The sequence below is a fragment of the Bacidia gigantensis genome (assembly GCF_019456465.1).
Source record: "Bacidia gigantensis strain McMullin 20006 chromosome Unknown scaffold_268, whole genome shotgun sequence".
Lineage (NCBI taxonomy): Eukaryota > Fungi > Ascomycota > Lecanoromycetes > Lecanorales > Ramalinaceae > Bacidia > Bacidia gigantensis.
Genome location: NW_025408614.1, coordinates 1,222,322 through 1,245,616, shown reverse-complemented (window position 1 = coordinate 1,245,616; position 23,295 = coordinate 1,222,322). Strand labels below are relative to the sequence as shown.

Here is a 23,295-nt window from a genome sequence, read left to right as displayed (position 1 = left end):
TGACTTCTTAGGGAAAAGGTTGGCCTTTTCTTGAATAGCTAGATGCCATATTGCTATGGATGTAAGGCTCGTTTCTATGAATGCTGCTGTTCTGGTGCGTCCAGATTTACGACTCTTAGTCTCTAGTCGCTCGCTATGCGTGAGGCAGGTAAATGTGCACTCCGGAACTCCTCGCTCGTCATAATCAAACGCTGCCTATATTCATCAAAATAATATTGCTCACAAAGCTGTCCAATGTTGCGGACGACTTGAGGAAACCTTCAAAACAGCTCTAAAGCCCCACCACCGGTGCAGTAATCGAGTATTTTCTTTTCCAGATCGAGCAACTTGTATGGTTTTGTTAGATATCCAGACATACCAACCTCACTCGCTCGTTCTAACGCTCTGTCTGTTACATCAGCGGTAACTGCTAGTACCGCTACCCCCTTCTTCCGATACTGCTGATGATTTTGACCATCCACGTGGGCATTCTGGTGTCGTTGTCTTTCCATCTCAAATATTCGTTCCGTTGCTTCATAACCATCCATGCTCGGCATCCATATATCCATCAGTATAATGTCAATAGGCTTCTCTCCACGCCTTGCACGGTCAACACTCATCTGCTTGACGGCGTGCTCGCCATCATGGGCTTCATGTACGTCGGTATAGCCAAGCTTGCCGAGCATGTTTACCAGCAGCCTCCTATTCAACGTGTTGTCCTCGGCAACGAGGAAAGTCAAAGGGTGCTTTGAAGCAAGTTTTCGATCGAACGTGGGTGCTGACTTGACCGATTGCCGCCGAGACAGTGAATCATTTGTAGCTGGAATGATTGTTTTCCGTGACGGAGTAGCAGGGTTTAAACTTTCTGCCTGAGCTGGTGGTGGAGAACTTCTTGGAGAGTGGGAGTGCCGCTGCAGCTTCGAAGCAGACTTTCGGCGGGAAGAGGATACTGATGTCGGATCTGGAGCAGAGGCTAGTCCTGGGGTCGGCGTCCTATTTGGTGTCGAGGCCCGACTAGATATCTCGCCGGATGATATGGGCACACGAAGTTCGAATTGCGAACCCCTCTGGGGTCCCGCAATGTCAGATCGCACACACACCAAATCACCACCAATCTTGCGAGCCAGTCCTTTTGCAACAAGCAGCCCTAGACCAAGTCCTTCCTTATGACGTGTAAGAGAGTCATCCTCGCGAGAAAAGGGTTGGAAAAGATACGGGAGAAAGTCTGCGGGGATACCAGCCCCCGTATCAGTGATCTTGATAATGATGAATTTCGCCCTTGTCGACAAAGAGGCCTTTAGGGTGATCTTTCCCTCCTCCGTAAATTTTATAGCATTAAGTAGTACGCAGGAAATAAGCTTAGCGAGGTCCCTTTCGTCCACCAGTATCATTTCCGGTACATCCGCATCCATAGACCAGTCAATAGTTTTCAGAACAGGCTGATCATCTACGTTTCTCATTTTCACCTCGATAATCTCTCCACCGTTGTTCTCCTGGGCGAAGGCTGATTCTGGTCGCTCGCCCACGCGCAAAGACTCGTTGATCGTTAGTTGCAACAAGTCGCGTAAATGGGTCTGGCGGAGGCCCGGTGTTGCCACCGAATCAATTTCAGGTCCATCCAGCCCATCCGAGTCTATATTTTGAAAGTTTGTGTTGTGTACGGTACCAGCTGTATAAGAAGATCTGCGATGTTCGGAAGGCATAAACGAGGACTGCAACATCTGGTGCTTGGGAGGACGTTTCACAGCTCCCTCGGTTGACTCGCTGGTCCTTCTACGCTTGTTGCTGTTTGATTCAGCCGATATTTTTCCAATTTGGCGATCCTGATGCTGATCGGAGGACATGTTAGACGTCGCTTCAACGCCTTCGAAGTCAATGGGATTCAAATGTGTATCCGGCACCTGCATATTCAGATCGTACGCGTGTACAACGTTGTCAGCAGCTTCGACGGCACGGCGGGAGCTATCTATCACTGAAGTCATTATGGCACCTCACTATCTTATGGCGTTCTTAAAGACGTACCTTGAACGACTTCAATATTCTCACGTAGAACCTTGAAGATCTGCCTTACATTGGGATCGTATTGCTCCTCCAAGGACTCCTGCACAGTAGCGTGCATTACATCTAGCATCCCAACAACCCCCTGCATGGGAGTGCGAAGCTCATGGGACAAGTTCTTAGCGTACGGCTTCAGAGACTGCTGAGTGGCTGACACAGCTTCCGTGGATTGTATTGTAGCTGGAACGTTTGTAGATGGTTCCTTCTCCAGACTTTGGCCCCCCAATGCGCGGTCAAGGACAAGGTCCTCAAGAGAGTGCAAGAGCATCTCCACATTGGCCCAACCCAACTTCAGATCTTGAAGGCCTTTCTGATTCCACATCATTCCAAAATGCCCAAAACATTTCTCATTGGCAAACAGAGGAATACCAATATACGCTTCAGCCGGGAACGGGAAAGGATTCGGATTGTTTGGTATAACTTTAGGCAGGCCATCGGGTATCAAAAAGACCTTTTCATATTTCAAGTAGGCGCAAGGCGAGCCGGAAGCCCAATACTTATAGTCTCTAGCCAAGTTCTGCAGTTTCCCCCCATCGTTCCAGTAGAAGGCCACACCAAGCAGACAGGAGCCTGGCTCGCCAATAGGGGGCATCTCCACAGTGGGCTTCTCATCATCGAATAGAATTCGGTTTGAGACGAAGCCGTATTGAGCGCCTGCAATATCGGTCATGCCATTCATGAGGATCCGCCAAAAATCGTACCTCGACGCGTTTCTCAATAGTCTCTTCAAGTGGATCAATTTCTCCAACGTATTGTTCTCAGTAGTCGAGTAATGCTGTTTGACAGTATCCCTGAAGCCGCTTTCGCCTGGCTGCAGCGCCACGCCAGGCTTGGAGCCTGGAAGACACAATGTCGCTCTGTCAAGCATTTGTACCAGAGCGTCGTCGCCCTGCTGCTGCCGCTTCATTTTCGGCCTCTTCAGTCACAATAACGGCGCCACTCATTTGCGTAGATATTTTGAGGCGGAATCTGGTTGTGCACAATTCGCTTCCGAAGTGAAAGCATTTCTAGACTGGCAGGAAAAGTGCTATCCACAGTAGAATTCCTCTCAGACTTGCAGGTCGCACTGGCAGGGTAAGCAGCTGTGTGACCTGTGGACGTAGGGGTATTGAGGCGAGTTACTAGACTTGGTTGTTAGACGATAGAGAGACCGGAAGCGACACGAGCAGGCGATGAGATGCTTCGGTAAGCTGGTAATGGGTGTCTTGGCTACGATCTAGACTCTTGCGCCATGACTTGAAAAGTAACGTTCTAGGACTGCAACAATCCCTCTTGAGGCAATCGATCGCAGCGCGGCATGTTGAGTTGATCGGATTGTGAATGCCATCAAGGCAAGAAAAACGAGCTTGACTATCAATACGTGGTCATTGCCGATGGGAGCATCGGAGCGAGAGTGAGCCTGTTTGGGCGGCTTCCGCATAGGTCCAACAGTTCACTGCACCAGGAAAGAGAATAGGGAAAGGACCGTTCTAGACTCCGGGAGAGCGGCATTTGCCAGACCCATCTGAACGAGCTAGAGGACGCTAAGGCAGTCAGCCGCCGTGGCTTGGAAGCTTGCTGCGGGAATGACGACAAGTCATGGCCGCCACAAACCCCTACCTTAACCCCTCCGGAAGATCTTGGTTCAAGCTGTCCTACTGAAATAACATCGGGTCTTATGTCTTTCGTACTCCGCCGTGGCGCAATTGATTATAGGTCTCCCGCATGCAATGCGCGAGTGATGATGTGACGGTGCAGCGGTGCAGCACCGAAGAGAACGCTTGACTAAATCTGAACCAGGACATGCTGCGACGTGCAACTACAGAAGAGGGTCACGCTACTATATGCTGTATAAATACAGAGGGATGATGATGTAGCCGTCAGACATTGTATTATGCAAGGTGAGGACCTAGGGGCTAGCCCTTCAGAAATCGGAAAGAAGATAGAGAAGTCGCCGACTCCCGACGTACAGACTTTCCTCCTGATACTGCTCATTCATATCTCCGCGCCTCTTTACAGGCGATATTCTCCTGCTAAGTTACTCAATTCCTGGACACTGCGCTTCGCATTCTCGCATGTTTCATCGTTTTCCTCGCAGGAGAGATCAGTTGCTCCGGGACCAGTGAGAGCTTGGTCAACAACTTCCACCGCACGCTTGAGCTTGGTGCAAGGCTCTCCAAACTCGTGGCACATGTTCTTCTCCGGGAGCCTAAACCTTGGAGCTACCTTCTAGTTAGCTAAATCATGAGTGAAAGTCACTAAAAGTGCTTACGCCGTGCTTCGCGCTTCTCCAAGTCCTCTTCAACTTCGATCTCATCTACCTCTACATCGTCATCGTCATCATCTGCTTCAGCGAGCTCTTGGCTTTTGGCGACATTACAAGTTCCGTTTGTAGCATAGCACGAGCCAGCGTTGGGGTCGTATGCAGTGAGTGTGTTGGCTGCGGCTTCCGCCAGCGCAAGTGCCGCACGTTTCGCGTAGATGGGCTGCTCGGCCGAATCGATGGCCGCTGCAGCAGTGTCGACGGCGCGTCGGAGCTTAGTGCAGGCTTCTCCAAATTCGTGACACATATTCTTCTCTGGCAGTTTGGGAAGGTGTGTCCTGGGGTTGGGTACCGCAGCCGCCTGCACTGCGGTCATACCAAGAAGTGTAACGGCGAGGATGCCTGTCCTCATCGTGGTGATAGTGAAGTAAAGTAGTGAAGTATGGTTGTACTCGAAAAAGGTGTGTTTAAATACTAGACTGAAGGAACGAGAGTTGAGAAGATAAGATGCTGTGATGTTTGAATGAGACTGAAGAGCAAGGACAAGTGAAGATTAAATATCGACGTGAGGGTCCAACTTCTACCATGAGCCAACAAGACCGAGATACTCCATTCTCGCTCAATAAAGGGTCACATTGTCCAAAGATAACTCGGGACTTTGTAAGGTTTGCAATATCGTCAATAGGATGGAGTTTCCGATATAGCCGTCAATAAGCACAAGGGTTTGGGGGCGCTAGAGAACAAGCACATCGCAGTAGTGACCGTAACACACCATTGTTGAGCATGGCAAACAAGATAAAGACTGTCAATAAGTGCGCGGTGGGTGGTCTTGATGTGCTCCTAAGGTAGAGCCTAGGCGGAAACGGTGGTAATTTCGTCCTTGCGTATCTTGTTCCACTGGGGCAATGGCATGCACAGACCGTGGTATTCGAGATGGATTCGATCAATCGGAAAGGCTAAGGACACGGGATGTTCATTCGTAGGTCGAAAAGCAATTCGCCAAGAGCTTGAGAATATCGTTATTGAAGGCTAAATGCGGTCTGCCGAAATATATGCTAACCCGTTGTGTTCATCAATAAACAACCAAAGAGATTTTGCAACTGCAGTAGGGCAAAATTCGAGCTTCAGGTTATTGAAGAGGAGATCAAAACCTGCTCGGTGTTTTCCATGTGCGAGCTTACACGAAGATGTTTCTTTTAAAAATCGCCCTCAAGCGGTGAACCCTCTATGATTCCGAGGCAGCTTGCCTTGGAAAGAAGAGGATGCACAAGGGATTTACCGACATGTCGGAGATCCGCTTGAAGTAGGAGCTGTCAAGCCTCTAATTATGAGATGGCATGGGATCTAGTCATACTTGCAACTGACCCAGGATATTAATTGAAACACTGCTAAACGGACATAGTTGTGAGTGTAGGCTTAGGTAGGATGGGTGGATGGCTGGCGAGCCCTTCCTGCCAAAGAATAATCGTGAGGGCAGCGGAAGTCGATAAATAAGGTTCAGCCCCCACGAATGCCGCATGCACCCTCCGACCGAGGCGACAGCTCGAGCTTGGTAGAGGACCAACAAAGCAAATCTTCACTGCCGCCGCTGGCCTGAACAAGTCTTCTTCAGCAGTCAATTATGCTGTCTCCGAGCTCAATGCGAGTGCATCGTGTAGGTCTCCCAGCGTTCGACTTGTGGCATTTGGTGGCACAACAGAAAGCGAGGGGCTAACCCACTTGGAGGCAGGGCTTTGGGAGGGTCTGGCACACAGCGAAACGACAGTCGATTGCCTCCCGTTCAGCACGCTGTCAGTCCTGGCCCTAGAAATCTGTAGAGGGTGTCGCTGACTTGCGTCCAGCCTACGCCACACTGCAGCCCGATGCTACGATACAGGCCGATATCTTCAAGCCTACTAAGTACGGAGGGAAATACACGACAACCCTGATACCCGGTGACGGTATTGGCGCAGAGGTCGCCGAGTCGATCAAGACGATTTTCAAAGCTGACAACGTTCCTATCGAATGGGAGCAAATCGATGTCAGCGGTGTGGAGTCTGGAGGTAAACATTCAGAGGAATTGTTCAGAGAATCAATTGCTTCCTTAAAGCGCAATAAGCTGGGTCTAAAAGGTAATGACAGAGAATGATGCTTGCATCATATGTTCACTTTGTGATAGGCATCCTCCATACGCCCGTGGAGCGCTCCGGCCATCAGTCCTTCAATGTCGCCCTACGTCAAGAGCTCGACATTTATGCCTCAATTGTCTTGATCAAGAATATCCCAGGTTACGAAACGCGGCACAAAGACGTCGACCTGTGCATTATTCGAGAGAATACGGAGGGAGAATACTCCGGCCTGGAGCACCAGTCGGTCGCTGGGGTTGTGGAATCGCTGAAGATAATTACAAGGGCGAAGTCAGAACGAATCGCAAAGTTCGCATTTAGCTTCGCACTTTCCAATCATCGGCAAAAAGTTACGTGCATACATAAGGCAAATATCATGAAGCTAGCAGATGGGTTATTTCGGGATACATTTCACCAAGTCGCTAAGGAATATCCATCTTTGACGGTGAACGACATGATTGTTGATAATGCGTCGATGCAATGTGTTTCAAAGCCGCAACAATTCGATGTCATGGTCATGCCGAATCTCTACGGAGGCATTCTGTCCAATGTGGGCGCTGGCCTTGTAGGGGGTCCAGGCATTGTCCCTGGTTGCAACATGGGACGTGAAGTAGCTGTCTTTGAACCTGGATGTCGCCATGTTGGTCTGGATATCAAAGGGAAGGATCAAGCCAATCCGACGGCGATGCTACTCTCTGGATCAATGCTACTAAGGCATATAGGCCTAGATGAGCATGCTAATCGCATATCAAAGGGCGTGTACGATGTTATAAGGCATGGGTAAGTCAGGGTGGAAATTCCTTTCTTGAAAGAATTCGCTGATGGTTCAACAGGAAGGTTAGGACACGAGATATGGGAGGCAACAGCACTACGCATGACTTCACCAGGGCAGTATTGGGGGCTATGGAAGAATTATAAATTGGGGTTGTACATACATCGTGCCCTTCGACATCCATATAGGGGCTGGGTCATTTTTCAATCAGTGAAGCCATATTGGAAGCAAATACATTGGCACCTCGACCTTAATAGTTGTATTATGAACATTAGCTCCACGTAGCTCTTGTAGTAAAGTCAATACCTGCCTGCACCGGAGGTAAGACTAAGGACAGCTCTGTCCGCTGCCCACCTCATGGCTGTGCTAGACCTTCCTTGGCGCGTAACGGCCGCCGCGTCGATCGTTGTTGAATAGGGCTTTGTATGGTCGCACTTCTCTGCAAACATTTTTCTAGAGGTTCGATGGGCGCCCTTTCAATCAAACACTGACAACCCTTCCTCGTCATTAATGTTGCTTTTGCAATACCCTCAGCCTCCAGGCTTTAGAACGACAATAGGCAGACGCCCCCCATAGCCCCCCACCAATACCATCCAGGCCTGGGACGATCGTCCAGCGATGATGTCGCCAGCTTTGCGACTGTAATTGCCAAACAAGAGCTGCTACGGGTCTGTCGATCTACTACCTATATAAGCAATTTTGAGCAATCAGAATCACGATAAAGTCATGGGCAACGTCACAAGTCGTGTCGAGGACGGAGGGGTCCTGGTCCTTCGAGATCAGAGTCGTCTCTCTATTGCATCGTTGACTGTCACAAATGCAAGGGGGAAGGTGCTGTTAAGTGTAGTCCCAAACGTCTACCCTGCAACAAGGGTCATCGCTCGAAAGGATTACAGTGATGAGAATCTCGTCGAGTTTGTACAGGACCCGGAATCAACCCCAACATCACCTCTGCCACCTTTCCTCGCCCGATTACACAATGATGACGAACTCGTTTTCAACTTCTCTTTCATTATAAGACAGACCCAAATTGCGGTGCAACAATCCACCTCCTCTACAGAGACCCTAGTAAATGGACTTACTTTCGCCTTCGCCTCAACAACAAAAGACCTAGACAACTTGGTCATCAGAGAGTTTCATGCAGATCCGAATATCCACAAGAACCCGAACGTCGAACTCGTTGGTGATTACTCCACTGGCGACAGCGCAAGTGCCAAATTTGACTGGTCCTGGAAATGGCGACCCCCAAAGCCTCTCGAAGACAGAGGTGGCGGCTGGCGAAGTTCTTGCAGCTTCTCTGAATACGATCAAAGAGCCCACAAGCTTCAGACTCTTGCAACCTTCAGCTTCTGGGTCCAGAACACACGGCGAACATTCACGAGTCCTCATATGTCCAACCTCGCTACACCCGCTATGGAGTTGAGTGTACCGACTCGCATGCGAATCCCATCCTCCCAGTCTACCATCTCTGCCCCAAGTGAATCAGATCACACCGATATTGGCCCTCCATCACCACCTGAATATGCAGAGCCCACCTTGACGCAAACTTCGCTCAAAGACCCTAACGTCCTAGGAGTGACTTGTCAGAGGCCCGGAGAAGATGTGAGCGCGGTCGATGATGGCCCACTCTTTCGGGCTACTATGAAAGCGCTTGAGCAAAAGACCGGGAGCATGCGAACACGAATGAAAAAGGTCTTGAGGAAGGCAGAAGCTGCTCAGGCAGCTCAGGTAGAGTGCAATGGGGCTGCAGGAGCATTTATGGAAGCATTACGTGAAGCTTCAATTTCAAATGCACATGCCATCCAGCCCGCCTTGGATCATTACTTTGAGAGAATAGCGAAGCAAATCTTGCAGTATGAAAGGCAGAACACCGTCAATCTTCAGAGATCGATCATTGATCCACTGAGTAAGATCTATAATATCGATATCAAACAAGCAGAGGCCAAGAAGAAAGATTTCGAAGAGGAGAGCAAGGAATACTACGCTTATGTCAGCCGATACCTGGGTCAGCGACAGGACTCTTTAAAGGAGAAAAAGCGAAACGAAAGCGATACGAAGTATCAGGATAAGCGCCGAAGATTCGAGCTGAAAAGATTTGACTATTCTTCATTCATGCAGGACTTGCACGGAGGGAGAAAGGAGCAGGAGGTGCTTTCCCAGCTGACAAAGTACGCCGAGACTCAATCTCAGAGCTATCTCCATACTGCCAAGAAGGTGGGAGAGATGACTCCGCAACTTGACGCGCTGATTCGCGAAGTGCGGGATGCGGACAAAGAATTCAATTACAAACGAACCGAGAGGGAGGAAAAGCGAAGGACGTTAGAAAAAAGCACTAAAACATATGTAGAGCCAGAAGCATCGACTAGTATAGGACCAACTCTAAATGCCTCGAGCGGCACGATCCCCGAGACAGATCTCTCGCGATCAGACAGCACTGGCGCGAATGGCCTTCATTATTCATCCTCTACTGCATCTCAGCATACCTCCACTCTTTCCGCCACGAGCAATGGGGCCTCAAGCACAGCGAGTAGCCGACCTACCAGTGGTGTACCCCTCGTAAGCCCTGATAGGTTCAAAGGAATCCGAGATTTGGAGGAGAAAGACCACTTGTCATACGGAAGTGCGGATACTGTTCAGCATAGGAAAGAGGGTCTCCTTTGGGCTTTGAGTCGACCAGACTCACATGTTGACATGAAAGGCCTGAACAAACAGGCATGGCATAAGTAAGTCGGCCGCTCTAGACTCTGTCGATCCAACGCTGACATCTCAGATTCTGGATCGTTCTCGACCAAGGAAGGCTTTCCGAATATAGCAATTGGAAGCAGCGCCTCGACCTGCACATGGAGCCCATCGACCTCAGGATGGCCTCAGTGCGTGAGGCCCGCAATGCTGAGCGTAGATTCTGCTTCGAGGTCATCACGCCACATTCCAAGCGTGTCTATCAAGCTCCGTCCGAGGAAGACATGCACAGCTGGATCAATGCCCTGAACAACGCTCTGCAAAACGCAGTCGAGGGCAGAGCTCAGCCTCAGCAGTTCAAGCCCACATCCGATCGGAACAGTAACCGAGACATCGGATCTGTCCTCACGGGGAAATCCTCCTCCTACTCCGGCCACCATCACCATCAGGCGCCGATAAACGCAAGCGGCGGAAACAGCGTCTACCGTCACCGCACAGTCGGAGCACGACCGCAGTACGTGCGAACTGATAGTAACAGCTTCGAAGAAAACCCATCCAAACTTCTCAACCTTATCAGAGAAAATGATCAGGGCAACCGGTGGTGTGCGGATTGCAATTCCGAAGCTAAGGTAGATTGGGTTTCGATCAATCTTGGCATAGTGCTGTGTATTGAGTGCTCAGGCATACACCGGTCGTTGGGGACCCACATCTCGAAAATCCGCTCTCTTACCCTCGATACAACGTCTTTCACAACGGACATTGTAGAAGCTCTACTCCAGATTGGCAATCGCATTAGTAACATGGTTTGGGAGGCGAAACTTGATCAATCCCAAAAGCCCGCTGCACATGCATCACGAGAGCAGCGGCTACGGTTCATCACCTCAAAGTACGTGGCTCGAAATTTTGTCGCTCCTATAGGTTTCAATCCTCAATTCCGCTATGCTACTGCGGACGAAACACTTCTGGCTTCAATCAAGAGGAATGATATCCACGGTGTTCTGTACGCCCTTGCTTTGCGTGCAAACCCAAATGCTACAGATCGATCTCGGAACACGCATTCGATCTTCCTTGCATTGGCGGCTGCTGATCCTGCACCACCTGGTGGTTCCTTCACGTCCTCGCCTGCATTGTCTCCATCTTCCAAGGGTGTTAGCAACAGGTCGGTGCACGCATTCCCAGTTGCTGAGATACTGGTACAGAACGGTGGCCTGATTCCTGAATCGCTTCCTGCTTTCCCTCTGAGTCAACACGCTCAGCTATACGTCGACCAAAGATCTGGAAAAGGTGGTTCCGACACCTTGGGAGCTCTACCTAAGATTGGCCGTGCGTCGGGGGCAGGATTCAATGTCGGCGATGCTGGCAAGGAAGGTGCAACGAAGTTGCAAAAGAAGAATAGCGTCGGTGGAAAATTGGCGGTCCGCTCTGGTTGACATGGCATTATTATGTCAGTCGAAGGGCCGATCGAGCTTTGATAGGATAATGAGATTAGCGATGAAATGTAAGTAACGATTTGGCAGTACGGAGCATTAGGGATAAGCATTTGATATGTGAATCGGCGGTGATAAGTCGGGACATTCTCAATCAATGGCCGCAATGAGGCAGTCCCTATAGAGCAGGCTGGCCAAACTCTAGATACATTCAGATACATCCAGCATGAAGACCATGCAAATAATTGTAATCATTGCCTTTGAGCATCAAGGAGACGAGTAGACATGGAAGGTGGAACGGTACCGACGACTTGAAAGTGCTGCAAGTGTGCGCAACGCACTGAGAGCATTATAGTCTTCAAGTCGCAGATTTTCGAGAATGACATGAGCAAGGACCATTTCTCGGGTTTACTCTCCGACGTCCTCCCCAACGATGCGTTGATCTCCACTAAGCATTCGGGCTGCGGAATCGTGATTCTGCTCTCCGGCACTTGCCAGCAGATCGTCGATCTTGGACTCTAGCTTGGTCAGCTGCTGCTCCATGGCCGTAGCAGTCTTCTCCCCTCTAATGATGGAGAAGAGATCGTCAGCCCAAATGGCAAAGACAGATATTGGGCGCCAAAAGCGATGCGCACCTCACGACATCCTTGAAAGCCTTGCATATGCGAGCATTGTTAGCCAGCATTTTGATGGAGGTCTTGAGACGAAAGATTTCGAATACCTACCTGCGCTATATCAGCTTCCTGCATGTGGCTTTGACTTTGTGCCACATGCGCATCCTTCGCGTCAGCCTTGGTCGTCATCACGGCTAGGATTGATTGACAATTTCGAAAGCTTCTGGTGCGAAAGTAGTGATGCAATTCTTCAATAACGATTTCTTCAAAAGAAAAAAGAAATGGAGCTTGGGACCTGTCAAGAAGGCCTAGGGAAATCTAGACTTTGGAGGGGTCAAAGACCCTGTTACACGGCCGCAAAGTCAAAAACTCCCAGAGACCCGTTCTTTGAAATGAAAATTGTGGCGCGTTTTCATGCCCACAGATGATAGATCTCCCCCCAATTCCCACCATTCAATGGTCGTCGGTTGCAGGCCGTTGTCCTCTTCTCCTCTGTTGCACTTCTCACAGCCAAGCAATTTGTGGAGTCGAAGTCGATACGAAGCAACCCCCCCCCGATCTTGTTCGAAGGCTGTGTTTTATGCTGGAGGTTGCTGAGGTCATGAGTCTGACGAGGTTGACGACATGACGATTTCCCATCATCCTAGAACGTCGTCCACAATGTCTCATATCATCCATTCAACATATGTTGGAGAGGGATAAAGCTTCGAGGTCTGCTGGACTCACGGGAAGGCTAACGCTTCATCCCTTAGCGAGCGCTGCAATCTTTTCAATCTTCTCCAATCTTCTGGGGGCGATCGGGAGATGCGATTGCACATCGATGATCTCGTCCCAGACCGACCAATGATGTCCCAATATTCTGTATCTGGGGAAAGCATCAATTGTCCAATGATGCTTCTTGTTGCGTGCATGGCATCTTTTCACTGACAGCCCCATGAACGGCATGTGGACCCTATCTTAAGCCGCACCTTGTCGTGATGGGGTGTTTCACCCACCATGGTCCCCTATATCAATCGGCTTTTATCCCAGGGTCTCGACCATGATCGACTTTGCGACTTATCGATACTCTTACGCCACGATCGATTACATGTTGATACACCCGGAAACTAAAGTACCTCTGTGCATACCACCCTATACGTAATTCAGGGCCCAAGGATGGCAATTGCATCATCCGCATATAAAAAAGGAAGGTGAAGCCACAGATTTGCACCCCTCAAGTAGAACCCCTACGCAGTGTGGTCCTGCGTAGAGAGACATCAATCCAACCTCATCAATCAAATGACAGATCCCCATGTAAGTCTTGGAAACATCGGTACAGATTCTTCTGTTGGAAATTCTCAAAATATGAAATATCATTGTGAATCTGTCCCCTGAAGCAAAATGAACCTGCTCATAATCTGGAAGCAAAGGTGCATTCACTGCGCCATTCGATTCCCTCAGAACTGCTCTGACTACTAACATATGCTTTTTGGGATAGTCTGTAAGCTTTCTGGCCAGGTACAGATAACTGTCGCATGCGTCGGCTTCTTTTCGGGCACGCGCAATTCGTGGGGTCCCGCCGCACCTTACGGTCTTGTACGAAGCATCTCATAGAACAGCCGTTTGCTCAACAAGGACTACCTCGGCGTTGATGACGGACCCGGGGCCTATATTAGCTCGCTTAGGTCTTCAGCAGTACCTGGCGCCCTTTGCGGACGAAGGCTTTGATACGTGGGAGACGATTCTCGAAATTACAGAATCAGACCTGTAGGGAAGGTAATCTGTGCAGATACCAACACCATTAACATAGGTAGGGATGCACTGAAAGTCAAACTTGGCCACCGTCGGGTCAGTAAAATCACAGCGTTGAGCTCGCTCAGATGCCGTCTTGTTGCTTGAATGCCGTCCTATGGCTGATCTATGGGTAGATCTTGCAGCGCGAAATCCTGGCTGCGTCCAGTCACAGAGGTGATTACGACACAACACCAGAGTCTCCCTCACAAACCACCAACTCGTCCGAGCCACACCAGGATACTATCGAGGATGGAATGGATCCCCCTGGACTCCAGTCCGCTCCACGGCAGAAGAGACGTTATCGCCGTCACCCCAAGGTAAGCTGTTCCTTGAATCAACTTCATGGCTTCAACTCTTGCTCCAGGGTTTGACTTGTCGCCCGAATTAGCCGGACGGAAATGCGCCAGAGCGCCCGCCTTCGGCTTATGTAGTATTCTCAAATAGTACGTTCCGAAGACCGCCCCAAATGTCCCATCTAATTAAATAACATCAGAGGTCAGAGAGGACCTTCGACCGCTCAAACTTTCCTTTACGGTTATTGCGAAGAAAGTCGGCGAAAGCTGGCAGCTGCTTTCCCCAGGAGAGAAGGAGCGCTATGAGACGCAAGCAGCAGCGTCGAAGGAGAAGTACAACAGAGAGATGGCGACTTACAAGATAACCGACTTGTACCGAGAGTACCAAAGGTATTTGGCTGATTTCAAGGCGAAGCATGGGAACAACACAGGTACGCCTCCAAGCGATTGCCGGGGTCAATTCTCATGCATATTCAGATGAGCATCGTCTTCCGTTCGAGCATGAGCAAAGCAACTCAAGCAGCCCAAGTATGGGTAGCGGTGCCGAAGTTTCTAGGCGTCCATCGAGCCTTTATGATCAGAGCGGAGGAAGGCTTGGGTCCATGACTTCCAATACCACTGAACATTTTAGTGGCTCGAGCGGATCGCTTCCTCAGCTGTCCTCTGGATCTTCAAGGTCAGCTAGAGAATCATCAAGCTCTACAGCACCATCAGTGTCCGTTGACCGCAGGACTTCATCACCTACCATCGCCAACTCGACCACCGATTCGTATCACGACTGCAACATGTTTCCCACTAGACCACAGCAGACATTTCCCCATACAATATCTCATGATTCAGGATTTCATCCACAGAGTAACACCTCATGCATACCTAACGCCCCGAGGCCCTTGCAGCCTGGCCAAAGCCCATCTAGGAGTGCTGACAAGCTTCCTCGCTTCACGCATCAACCTATGTCGTTGGCGCCTGGTTCCTCAAAAGCATCAGCAACGCTAAGCCAAACGAGTAGTCCCATTACCGCCTCCTCTCTACCCTTCGCTAGAGGCTCTGCCGAGGGTGACAGACAGAATCTGACTTTGCCGCCTATTTCGACTTTGACGGGTGTTTCGCAGGACCTTACACATATGGATCATCTTATGGACTGCACAGATCGGCATGCTCAGAGCTTTCCAAGCACAGGAAATTATAGTTCATACAGAGCGGCGCCTTCCTCGCTGCCGACTTTAAATGGTATGGCAACCTATGGACCCGTCAATATACTCTATGCGAATGTCTCCCCGAGAGTCCTATAGAGTCCTATAAATCTCAAGCAGCTAATAAGGTCTAGAAACTAAAGCAGATAAACTTGCCCAGAGACATACTGTACACCATTCTGATGAATGCGATTGGCAAGAAAATGTCTCAGAAGCTAGAAATCCACATTCATACAACAAGCAAGGGTCCTTCAGAGGCGAGAATACCCAGAGTAGCACACGAACTGATCCACTTTCAATACTGGCGGAGGCGGCACGTGCCGACTCGACTGATCACGAAATGAAGGACTCTCCCACGTCCCAGCCTTCGTCACCCTAACGTGTCATCATTCGAGGTATCATTAAGCTATTGCGCTTCACAACACGGTCTTCGTTTATAGTGTGCAATTTAACGTCGTGATGTCCGCCACAAGGGCTCTTCTGGAGGGGATGGGCAAGACAGTTTTAGGTTGCAGGTCCCTTCAATGTGGCTGTCGAATTGCCTAGACCTGTTCTTGTTGTTTCCTTGGTTTGATATACCCTAATTGCTCAGTATGTGGAAAGCTGGATTAATATACTTTCACTTGCTTGACTGAAGATTCTGTTGCCTTAGCTCTTAAGAACGACTGCGAAGCGTCCAAGACGGTTTTGGCACTAGTGAAGGTGTCCCCCAATTAGCTCTGCAAGGCTTTGCAGTCGTAGTCGTGACGTTTTGTTGCAGCAATCGCACGCGGATTCTTCTGTTGTGCTGAAATCTTACACGATATCTTAAGGTCTATCCAAGTTAAAACCTCTTAGTTCGCTCTCCCTTCCACAAACCCACCGCCTCCCCTGTTTCGGCAATCCAGTCCACTGCCCTATCCACCCCAGCCCTCACCAATCCCTTTTTCCGTACCCTTCCATCACCACCTGGAACGCCTTTCAGACCGCCCATGCTCATCTCACCTCCGGTAGCATATTCACTTCCCATACTGGGCAGAATATTTTCGCCTGCGCTCAGAGAAACAAACAGTGCGAATGGAACAAGCCAGATACAAATACCAAAGAACGACGCTATCTCGGTGAAAGTCGGTAAGTCCTGAACTGCAAAGCGATTGTACTGAGACGGAGAAGGCGGCGGCGGATGTGAAAAGTGCCGGAACCATAGTAAGTGGTTTGCAAAGACCAGAACTAAGCGCAGGTTCACCGTCAAAACCAAGCGCTACCTTTAAACCAGGTAAAGATAGACAACTTTTCAGATTCACTAACCACAAGAGAAGATAAAAACTGGGTCATTCAATTTCACCATAGGGAAATGCCGTAGGTTTGCCAAATACACGCCATGACTAGCAATGCTGAGGGCCGAAAGCCAGAAAGAGAAGTGGTCGATGAGCACAAGCGAGGCCTGAATAGCGACGATAGCGTAGATGAGGCGCGTGAGCACCTTGCGGGCGAAGACCGTATGCTCTTCTACAGCTTCCGACAGATAGTAAAGCCCACTAGCTATGAGGCTTCAATCACAGGGGTCGATGGTGGCATGGGTATACGTACCAATGGCAAGAGTCAGGAAACAAAAGCCCACTATTACACCAAGATAGCCCACCAGGGGTAGGATCCACATGGTAGAAAGAGTTACTGGAATGATGCGAATCCAATGGGATCAAGAGGATTTCCGGTGATATGACAGCGAAAAGGTTTGCGGAGCGGCTCGCTTCCGCAGCTGAGAGCCACCGAAAAAAAATAATCTATCGGATGCTGCACTATTGAATCTCCGCTACCCGCATCATTCCTTATGTCTCGCCCAGAAGAAACACTGTAAGCCTGTTGCCTCCCACCTTCGTGGTCTTCCCTCCCTGACCTCGGCCATGTTCCCCCAAATAGCCCACCAGACCTCTTCTACAACGATGCCGAGTCCCGCAAATACACCACCTCCTCTCGCATCCAAAATATCCAAGCGGAAATGACCCATCGAGCCCTCGAACTCATCCACCTCACCTCTCCCTCCCTCATCCTCGACATAGGCTGCGGCTCCGGCCTCTCAGGCTCCATCCTCTCCTCCGTCCCTCCGTCAGGAGGCGGCCCCCACATCTGGGTGGGCATGGACATCTCCCCGTCCATGCTAGAGATTGCTCTACAGCGCGACGTGGAAGGAGACTTACTGCTCAGCGACATCGGCCAAGGCGTCCCCTTTCGCGCGGGCGCTTTCGACGCAGCGATCAGTATCTCCGCCGTGCAATGGCTGTGTAATGCCGAGAGCAACGACACGTCCCCGCAGGGCCGCTTGGCGAGGTTCTTTGGCGGGCTCTATGCGAGTTTGAGGAGGGGAGGGAGGGCGGTATGTCAATTTTATCCGAAGAATGAGCAGCAGAAGGGGATGGTCAGCCAGGCGGCGATTAAAGCGGGCTTTGGGGCGGGGTTGTTGGAGGATGGGGTAGGGACGAAGAATTCGAAGGTTTACTTGGTTTTGACAGTGGGAGGGGGGAGTTGAAGGGTGGGGTGGAGGGGGTGGTGGAGGGGATGGAGAATGTGGATGTAACGGAGAGGATGAGGAGGGAGAGGAAGAGGGGCGTGGAGAGAAAGGGAGGGAGAGGGTGGATTTTGGAGAAGAAGGCAAAGATGGAGAGGATGGGAAAGGTGGTGAAGAGGACTTCGAAGTATACGGGGCGAAAGAGACATATTTCTTTCTAGGCTTGATAGAGTAGAATTTTGTACGTATGTGGTTTAGCGAGGCGCTTTTTGGTGTTTGCATGGAATGATGAGGCTTCAAGTGCCCAGATGATTGTCACAGCATGGACCTCTAATGGCAATAAGCACTGCTGCTATTGAAGTTACCGAGCTCCTTTACGTTGACCCTCCGTCTCAGTCTTGCCTTCCTTTCAATAATCGTTTCGTCACCTTATCCTTCTCTATTATGTAGACATGTGCACCCCAGCCGGATAACGCGTCTCGATCTACTGCATTCAACAGCGCTTGCGACACAGTCTCGAAAAGGTCCTCTGGTCCCTATATAGTTGTATCAATAGGCATTTCCGACAAAACATACATTCAGAACATACCAGATCTGGCTCCCAGAGACCCTCACACGTTCCGAACAATTGGTCACTAGCCGTCCCAGAAACGATAAAATCCTTCGCATAATCTATACACCCTATGCTGTCAAAGCCACAGATGAACGGCTTGCCTGTGGTGTGATTGATCCCCCCAACAACCGGACTGACGAAGTACGGCCCAAATCTCTTCTCGTAAAGACTCGTGCTCACAAGCTGCGCCATCGTCTGCGGCGATATATTTCTCTCTTCTCGAAGTCTGTACATATTTACTTTGTACCTGAAGAGGTCGGAGACGGTGGAGACGTCAGTAGCTAGACCTGTGAGACCGAGGTAGACATCGCCGTAGGAGAATATCTTGGGGAAGTTGTTGGAAATGGTGAGGGCTTGCATTCCGAGTCGGAGATCGCAAGCTATGGCTACGCAGTCTTTACCTGTCATGGCGACACAGGCCCCTCCGTCTAGACTCCTGATTAGTAGGCTGTGAGGAAGTAGTACAGAGCGCAACATAGGGCATACTGATCGAGAATGGGGACGACTGGGGTCATTTAGCGGTTCGGCAACTGCATACATTTGAGAAGAGCTTACCATGGTAGCGAGCGTACTAGAGCTGGCTGAGATATGCACGTCAGGCTCTCATAGAGGTAGTGATAGCTTGAAGCTATAGCTAGCTGTCTACGCGTATGCTTGGTCCCGGTTTTCCCGGCTTTGAAAGTACTTAAAGCAAGAGACAGGTAGAGCTTTGACACATTTTTCATCACGCCTGCGTAAGTGCTGGCAGCCTGCGCTTGACGCATCAAGTCTAGCCCCTGTAGGCTTAGTGTGGTTTTAGCCCTATCAAGCCGAGCTCCACGCACTTTTGACCGCACTTCGGTTACGAGCTATCTTTATCTTTTCGACCTCGACGATAATGGCCGTCAAACAGAAGAGTGGCATAGCCGTTGGGCTTAACAAGGGTCGTGTAAGTGAATGTGCAATTTCTCCAAGACAAGCTTTAGACTGATTCGAGTCAACGTGTAGAAAGTGAGCCCTCGCGAAAATGTTAAGCCACGGATATCCCGCACCAAAGGCCATCTCAGCAAACGTACTGCGTTCGTGAGAGAGATCGTGAAAGAGGTATCTGGGTATGTGCAGTCAGGAGCATCGAAATTCAGTCCAAGTGATGCAGGGATGAAAGGAGACGGGATACTGATATAATGGCATGAATAGACTTGCCCCATATGAGCGCCGTGTGATCGAACTTCTACGAAACAGCAAGGATAAGCGCGCAAGGAAACTGGCAAAGAAGAGAGTATGTCCTCAATCCAATCTTGCAACTGCGCAAAGAATCCAGCTCACGAATATAGCTTGGGACGTTTGGACGGGCGAAACGGAAGGTCGATGAATTACAGGGAGTAATCGCTGAGTCTAGGAGAGCTGGGCATTGAACGGTTGAATTGCATATTGCAATAATGTGGGAGACACATTTAGCTAAATGATTTACACTGCTTCTTGCGTGAGTCACAGTAGGACATGCATTGGCACAAGAATCCACAATTTACAGACATCGGATTCAATTCTTGTCATGTAAGATTCAGTCGATTTCGCTTCTCTAAAGCTTCCTGCCTCAAGGCTCCATTATTCGTGTGTAGCCGTCCCACGCCATGCTGAAGAACATTGACATTTCTTTCAATCGTTCTATCATCTCACATTACGCCAAGTACTCAATGATGACATCCGCGAAACCGAGAGCTTGCCAGACATAAAGATCATTTTTTCCCCGGCAACTTAAGCCATTTTGGCAAGCCCTTTTTGGGCCCTTTTTCCTCTTGACCTGAAGGTTTCTCAGCAGGCTGTGAACCTTCTTCTTCGACACTTCCCTCTATCCTCTGCACTTCAATCTCTTGCGCTTTCTCGCGATAATCTTCCTTCAGCACGGGCGCCGCTCTAGCCTCGAGACTAGCTCCTTCATCCCACAGCACATTTACCAGCACACGCCCCGTCATTCCCAGATCCCCGATGAGTTTAGCGCTGCCTCGCTGACCAGAGAGTATACTTCTTAGCCCACTTGACGAGCTGAAGCGTAGGGTGATTGGCTCACCCTCTCTTTCCATTGAATTCCTAACAAACGTATAGAGATCATCTGCAGTTTCGGCATCTGTGAATCTCGAAACAATCTGCATCTGGTCGGGAAAGCGGACTTTTATTTCAATCTCTTTGATATTGTCTCTTCTTTGCTCTCGAGCCTTTTCTTTAGCATTAAGCTCTGCATCGGACAAGAGCTTTTTGTTAGTCGAGGCGGCTTGTAGCCTTGATTGATGCAATTTCGCGTGCTGGATCGTGGGCACGAAATCTTTCTCGTTGAAACTTTCTTTGGCAGCCTTGGGCGTACCAGCGGAGGGTGGAGCAAAAATGGTGATGGGGCGATCCGACGTGATATCTGGTGATAGAGCGGACGGTACTGGAGGGTCGCTTGAAGTTGAAGATGGTTGTGGTGCCAGTATGGGCTCTGGTGGCGAATTTGAAAAAGGAAGGCTTGGTTCCAATGGTTGGGGCGCACCTGCTATTTTAGGTAGTGAGACGCTCAGCTGTTCGGTCTCAGATACTGGTCTTGATGTAGCCGGAAGGCCTGTAGGTGTAGTCCTTCTACTAGAGCCGTCAATTTCCGAAAAATATTGGGTTATCTGCTTCATTGCATCCTCAAGAGGCGTCTCAGTTGTTCTGAAGCTCAGACGAAGAAGAGCGCTCCCAGAGTTAAGACCTAATTGTGCAAGGTTCTTTTGCAGGTCTGTAAAGGAAGATAGCTCGCGTCCCAGGATCTGTACCACAGGTGTCTCAAAGAAAAGCCTGCCGGCCCCGACCTCTTCGCCATTCAGGACAGGCTGGCCTCGACCAGTGAAATTTCGCCTGGCGCCATCTTCAGACTCAAATCTCCGCAGAACCTTCCAAAGAGTGGTATTGCTTGAAAACTTGTCCGTAAGCCGGGTATGCCCGTGATGATCCGGTTCAGGAAGTTGAATAGCGATGGAGACGGCAGAAGGCGATCGTGAAGAGAGGACAAGCTCAAGTTTGGCCCCAGATGTGAGGCCAGCCAGCCGAACGTTGCGTGACAAGTCGATGAGCTTGCCGTTGTGCCTTCGTCACATTAGCAAACGCCAGATGTCTTCACAACGGTGGCTCTACCTTAGCTCATACGAATCGGCGTCGCGACCAAATTTCTTACAAGCTTCACGAAGTATATCAATCAAATATTTATCAGGCGTCGTCTTGATTATTGCCCGTCGAGCACTGGTATCCACCACAACGATATTCGAAGTCATGTTCGTAACTGAAGAGCCGCTGGAATAGCAAGAGCTTCGTGAAGCAGGTATGCTAGATCAGATACCATATGTTTTGATTTATAAAAAATGTTCTGGGGCAGCCTGGGGGAAGGACGGCCCCTACCCGCTACCCGGAGAGGCCCCACAAGCTCCGCAAGCTCCGCATCTAAGTAGAATAGGTACAGGCCAATGCTCAATCCTACAATCCTTCACACTGTCTGGGACTTGATGAGATAGTGGTAGTAGAGTGGTCTCCTCCGCTGTGTCATCAAGATGACAAACCCTGAGGTCCATCACCTGTTTCATCACCCAATAGCAGACCATTCCTTCTCCGCCGATAGGCAGACACTGGCCGTTGCCAAAGACACCACTGTTGAATTATATCAACGATCAGGAAACAAATTTAGCTTGCAAACTGAGTTGAAAGACCATGATAAGATTGTGACTGGCGTCGACATTGCGCCTACCGCTGGACGAATAGTCACCTGTTCTCAAGGTATGAGGTGGAGTCTTCTCAGACGGACCGTGTCCTGATATGGAGCAGACCGGAACGCCTACGTGTGGGAGCCATCTCCATCTGGATGGAAACCTACGCTAGTGTTGCTCCGTATCAACCGTGCTGCGACTTTCGTACGCTGGTCACCCTCCGAGAAAAAGTTTGCGGTAGGGTCGGGCGCTCGTGTAATCGCCATTTGCTACTTTGAAGAGGAGAATGATTGGTGGGTCTCGAAGCATCTCAAGAAGCCCATTCGGAGTACCATCACAACCGTTGCGTGGCATCCTAATTCGGTTCTTCTAGCGGCTGGGTCCACTGATGCCCATGCTCGAGTCCTCTCGAGTTTCATCAAAGGGGTCGACGAGAGGCCAGAAAGTAGCGTTTGGGGCGAGCGCCTGCCATTCAACACGATTTGCGGGGAATACCTCAACAACTCCGCCGGCTGGGTCCACGGCTGTGCGTTTTCTCCGAGCGGTGATGTTCTAGCATTCACAGCGCACGACAGTAGCGTCACGGTTGTCTATCCCAGCGGCCCAGATCAGCCCCCAAGAGCCGTTGTCAGCCTGAGTACACAATTGTTACCGTTCCTCAGCCTCATTTGGAACGGTGAGAGTGAGATCATTGCTGCCGGTTACGTAAGTATCTCACCAGAATTACTGATCGCCTTGTTTACGCACCTAGGATTGCGAAGTCTATCGGCTTCGCGGCAACGAGCAAGGCTGGCAGATTGCAGAGTCAATGGAGTCAAAGGGCAGACCGGGCATGGGCGAGATACGGGAGGAGTCCGCTCTGAACATGTTCAAGCAGATGGATTTGAGGGGCAAGGCCCAAAGCGATACACAGCTCAAGACTGTTCATCAGAATACAATCTCGACCTTAAGACCCTTTGAGGCTACGGCTAATGGAGTCAAGAACTTCAGCTGTAAGTCTGCCCCCTTCTTATCATCTATGTTATCTTCAGCTTATGTCCAGTAGCCAGTGGTGTAGACGGTCGTGTGGTCATTTGGGCATCTTAAGTGCACGACAACATAGATAGCGCCAACATATTAGTAGCGTGACGGCAGATGATTCAAAGTATTCCCTTTAACGCCAGCGGGGTCTTCTAGATGCAACGATCAGGTCAGTCAGAGCAACATGTGTCAGTATGAAAGACGAGAGGCTGTGTCCCTGTCCTTGATAGCAAACTGTTTGCTGTTCGCTTAGAACCATCGGTTGACGCACACTCCCTGAAGCCCCTTTCCCCCTGAGCTTTCCCCCGCAGCGCGCCTCACTTTCGGCCTCCGTTTCTTTTCCTGTCTAC

The 23,295-nt window shown here is 50.0% G+C and overlaps 9 protein-coding genes across 9 annotated transcripts; 6 read left to right on the top strand and 3 right to left on the bottom strand.

Moving 5' to 3' along the window:
• Positions 1-260: 260 nt before the first annotated feature.
• KY384_009098 (uncharacterized protein) lies at positions 261-4,691 on the bottom strand (the record flags this gene model as incomplete). Its single annotated transcript, XM_044817584.1, has 6 exons — positions 261-1,945; positions 2,002-2,874; positions 3,051-3,064; positions 3,129-3,158; positions 4,034-4,238; positions 4,289-4,691. 6 exons carry the CDS (start codon positions 4,689-4,691, stop codon positions 261-263), a joined length of 3,210 nt encoding a protein of 1,069 aa, XP_044664737.1.
• Positions 4,692-5,562: 871 nt separating this feature from the next.
• IDH1 (isocitrate dehydrogenase (NAD(+)) idh1) lies at positions 5,563-7,302 on the top strand (the record flags this gene model as incomplete). Its single annotated transcript, XM_044817583.1, has 5 exons — positions 5,563-5,582; positions 5,836-5,933; positions 6,121-6,390; positions 6,438-7,164; positions 7,218-7,302. 5 exons carry the CDS (start codon positions 5,563-5,565, stop codon positions 7,300-7,302), a joined length of 1,200 nt encoding a protein of 399 aa, XP_044664736.1.
• A 580-nt stretch (positions 7,303-7,882) lies between these two features.
• Positions 7,883-11,265, top strand: KY384_009096 (uncharacterized protein; the record flags this gene model as incomplete). Its single annotated transcript, XM_044817582.1, has 2 exons — positions 7,883-9,879; positions 9,927-11,265. 2 exons carry the CDS (start codon positions 7,883-7,885, stop codon positions 11,263-11,265), a joined length of 3,336 nt encoding a protein of 1,111 aa, XP_044664735.1.
• A 2,241-nt stretch (positions 11,266-13,506) lies between these two features.
• KY384_009095 (uncharacterized protein) lies at positions 13,507-14,423 on the top strand (the record flags this gene model as incomplete). Its single annotated transcript, XM_044817581.1, has 4 exons — positions 13,507-13,622; positions 13,670-13,703; positions 13,784-13,966; positions 14,145-14,423. 4 exons carry the CDS (start codon positions 13,507-13,509, stop codon positions 14,421-14,423), a joined length of 612 nt encoding a protein of 203 aa, XP_044664734.1.
• Positions 14,424-14,895: 472 nt separating this feature from the next.
• KY384_009094 (uncharacterized protein) lies at positions 14,896-15,479 on the top strand (the record flags this gene model as incomplete). Its single annotated transcript, XM_044817580.1, has 2 exons — positions 14,896-14,998; positions 15,298-15,479. The coding sequence occupies 2 exons, from the start codon at positions 14,896-14,898 to the stop codon at positions 15,477-15,479; spliced, it is 285 nt and encodes a 94-aa protein (XP_044664733.1).
• A 1,016-nt stretch (positions 15,480-16,495) lies between these two features.
• On the top strand, positions 16,496-16,837 carry KY384_009093 (uncharacterized protein; the record flags this gene model as incomplete). Its single annotated transcript, XM_044817579.1, has 2 exons — positions 16,496-16,761; positions 16,786-16,837. 2 exons carry the CDS (start codon positions 16,496-16,498, stop codon positions 16,835-16,837), a joined length of 318 nt encoding a protein of 105 aa, XP_044664732.1.
• A 1,175-nt stretch (positions 16,838-18,012) lies between these two features.
• Positions 18,013-18,791, bottom strand: PUP3 (proteasome core particle subunit beta 3; the record flags this gene model as incomplete). Its single annotated transcript, XM_044817578.1, has 4 exons — positions 18,013-18,156; positions 18,210-18,661; positions 18,720-18,738; positions 18,789-18,791. 4 exons carry the CDS (start codon positions 18,789-18,791, stop codon positions 18,013-18,015), a joined length of 618 nt encoding a protein of 205 aa, XP_044664731.1.
• A 1,157-nt stretch (positions 18,792-19,948) lies between these two features.
• Positions 19,949-21,499, bottom strand: KY384_009091 (uncharacterized protein; the record flags this gene model as incomplete). The annotated part of the gene is made up of 2 exons (XM_044817577.1): positions 19,949-21,314; positions 21,363-21,499. The coding sequence occupies 2 exons, from the start codon at positions 21,497-21,499 to the stop codon at positions 19,949-19,951; spliced, it is 1,503 nt and encodes a 500-aa protein (XP_044664730.1).
• A 273-nt stretch (positions 21,500-21,772) lies between these two features.
• KY384_009090 (uncharacterized protein) lies at positions 21,773-23,011 on the top strand (the record flags this gene model as incomplete). Its single annotated transcript, XM_044817576.1, has 4 exons — positions 21,773-21,995; positions 22,044-22,630; positions 22,677-22,917; positions 22,971-23,011. 4 exons carry the CDS (start codon positions 21,773-21,775, stop codon positions 23,009-23,011), a joined length of 1,092 nt encoding a protein of 363 aa, XP_044664729.1.
• Positions 23,012-23,295: the final 284 nt, after the last annotated feature.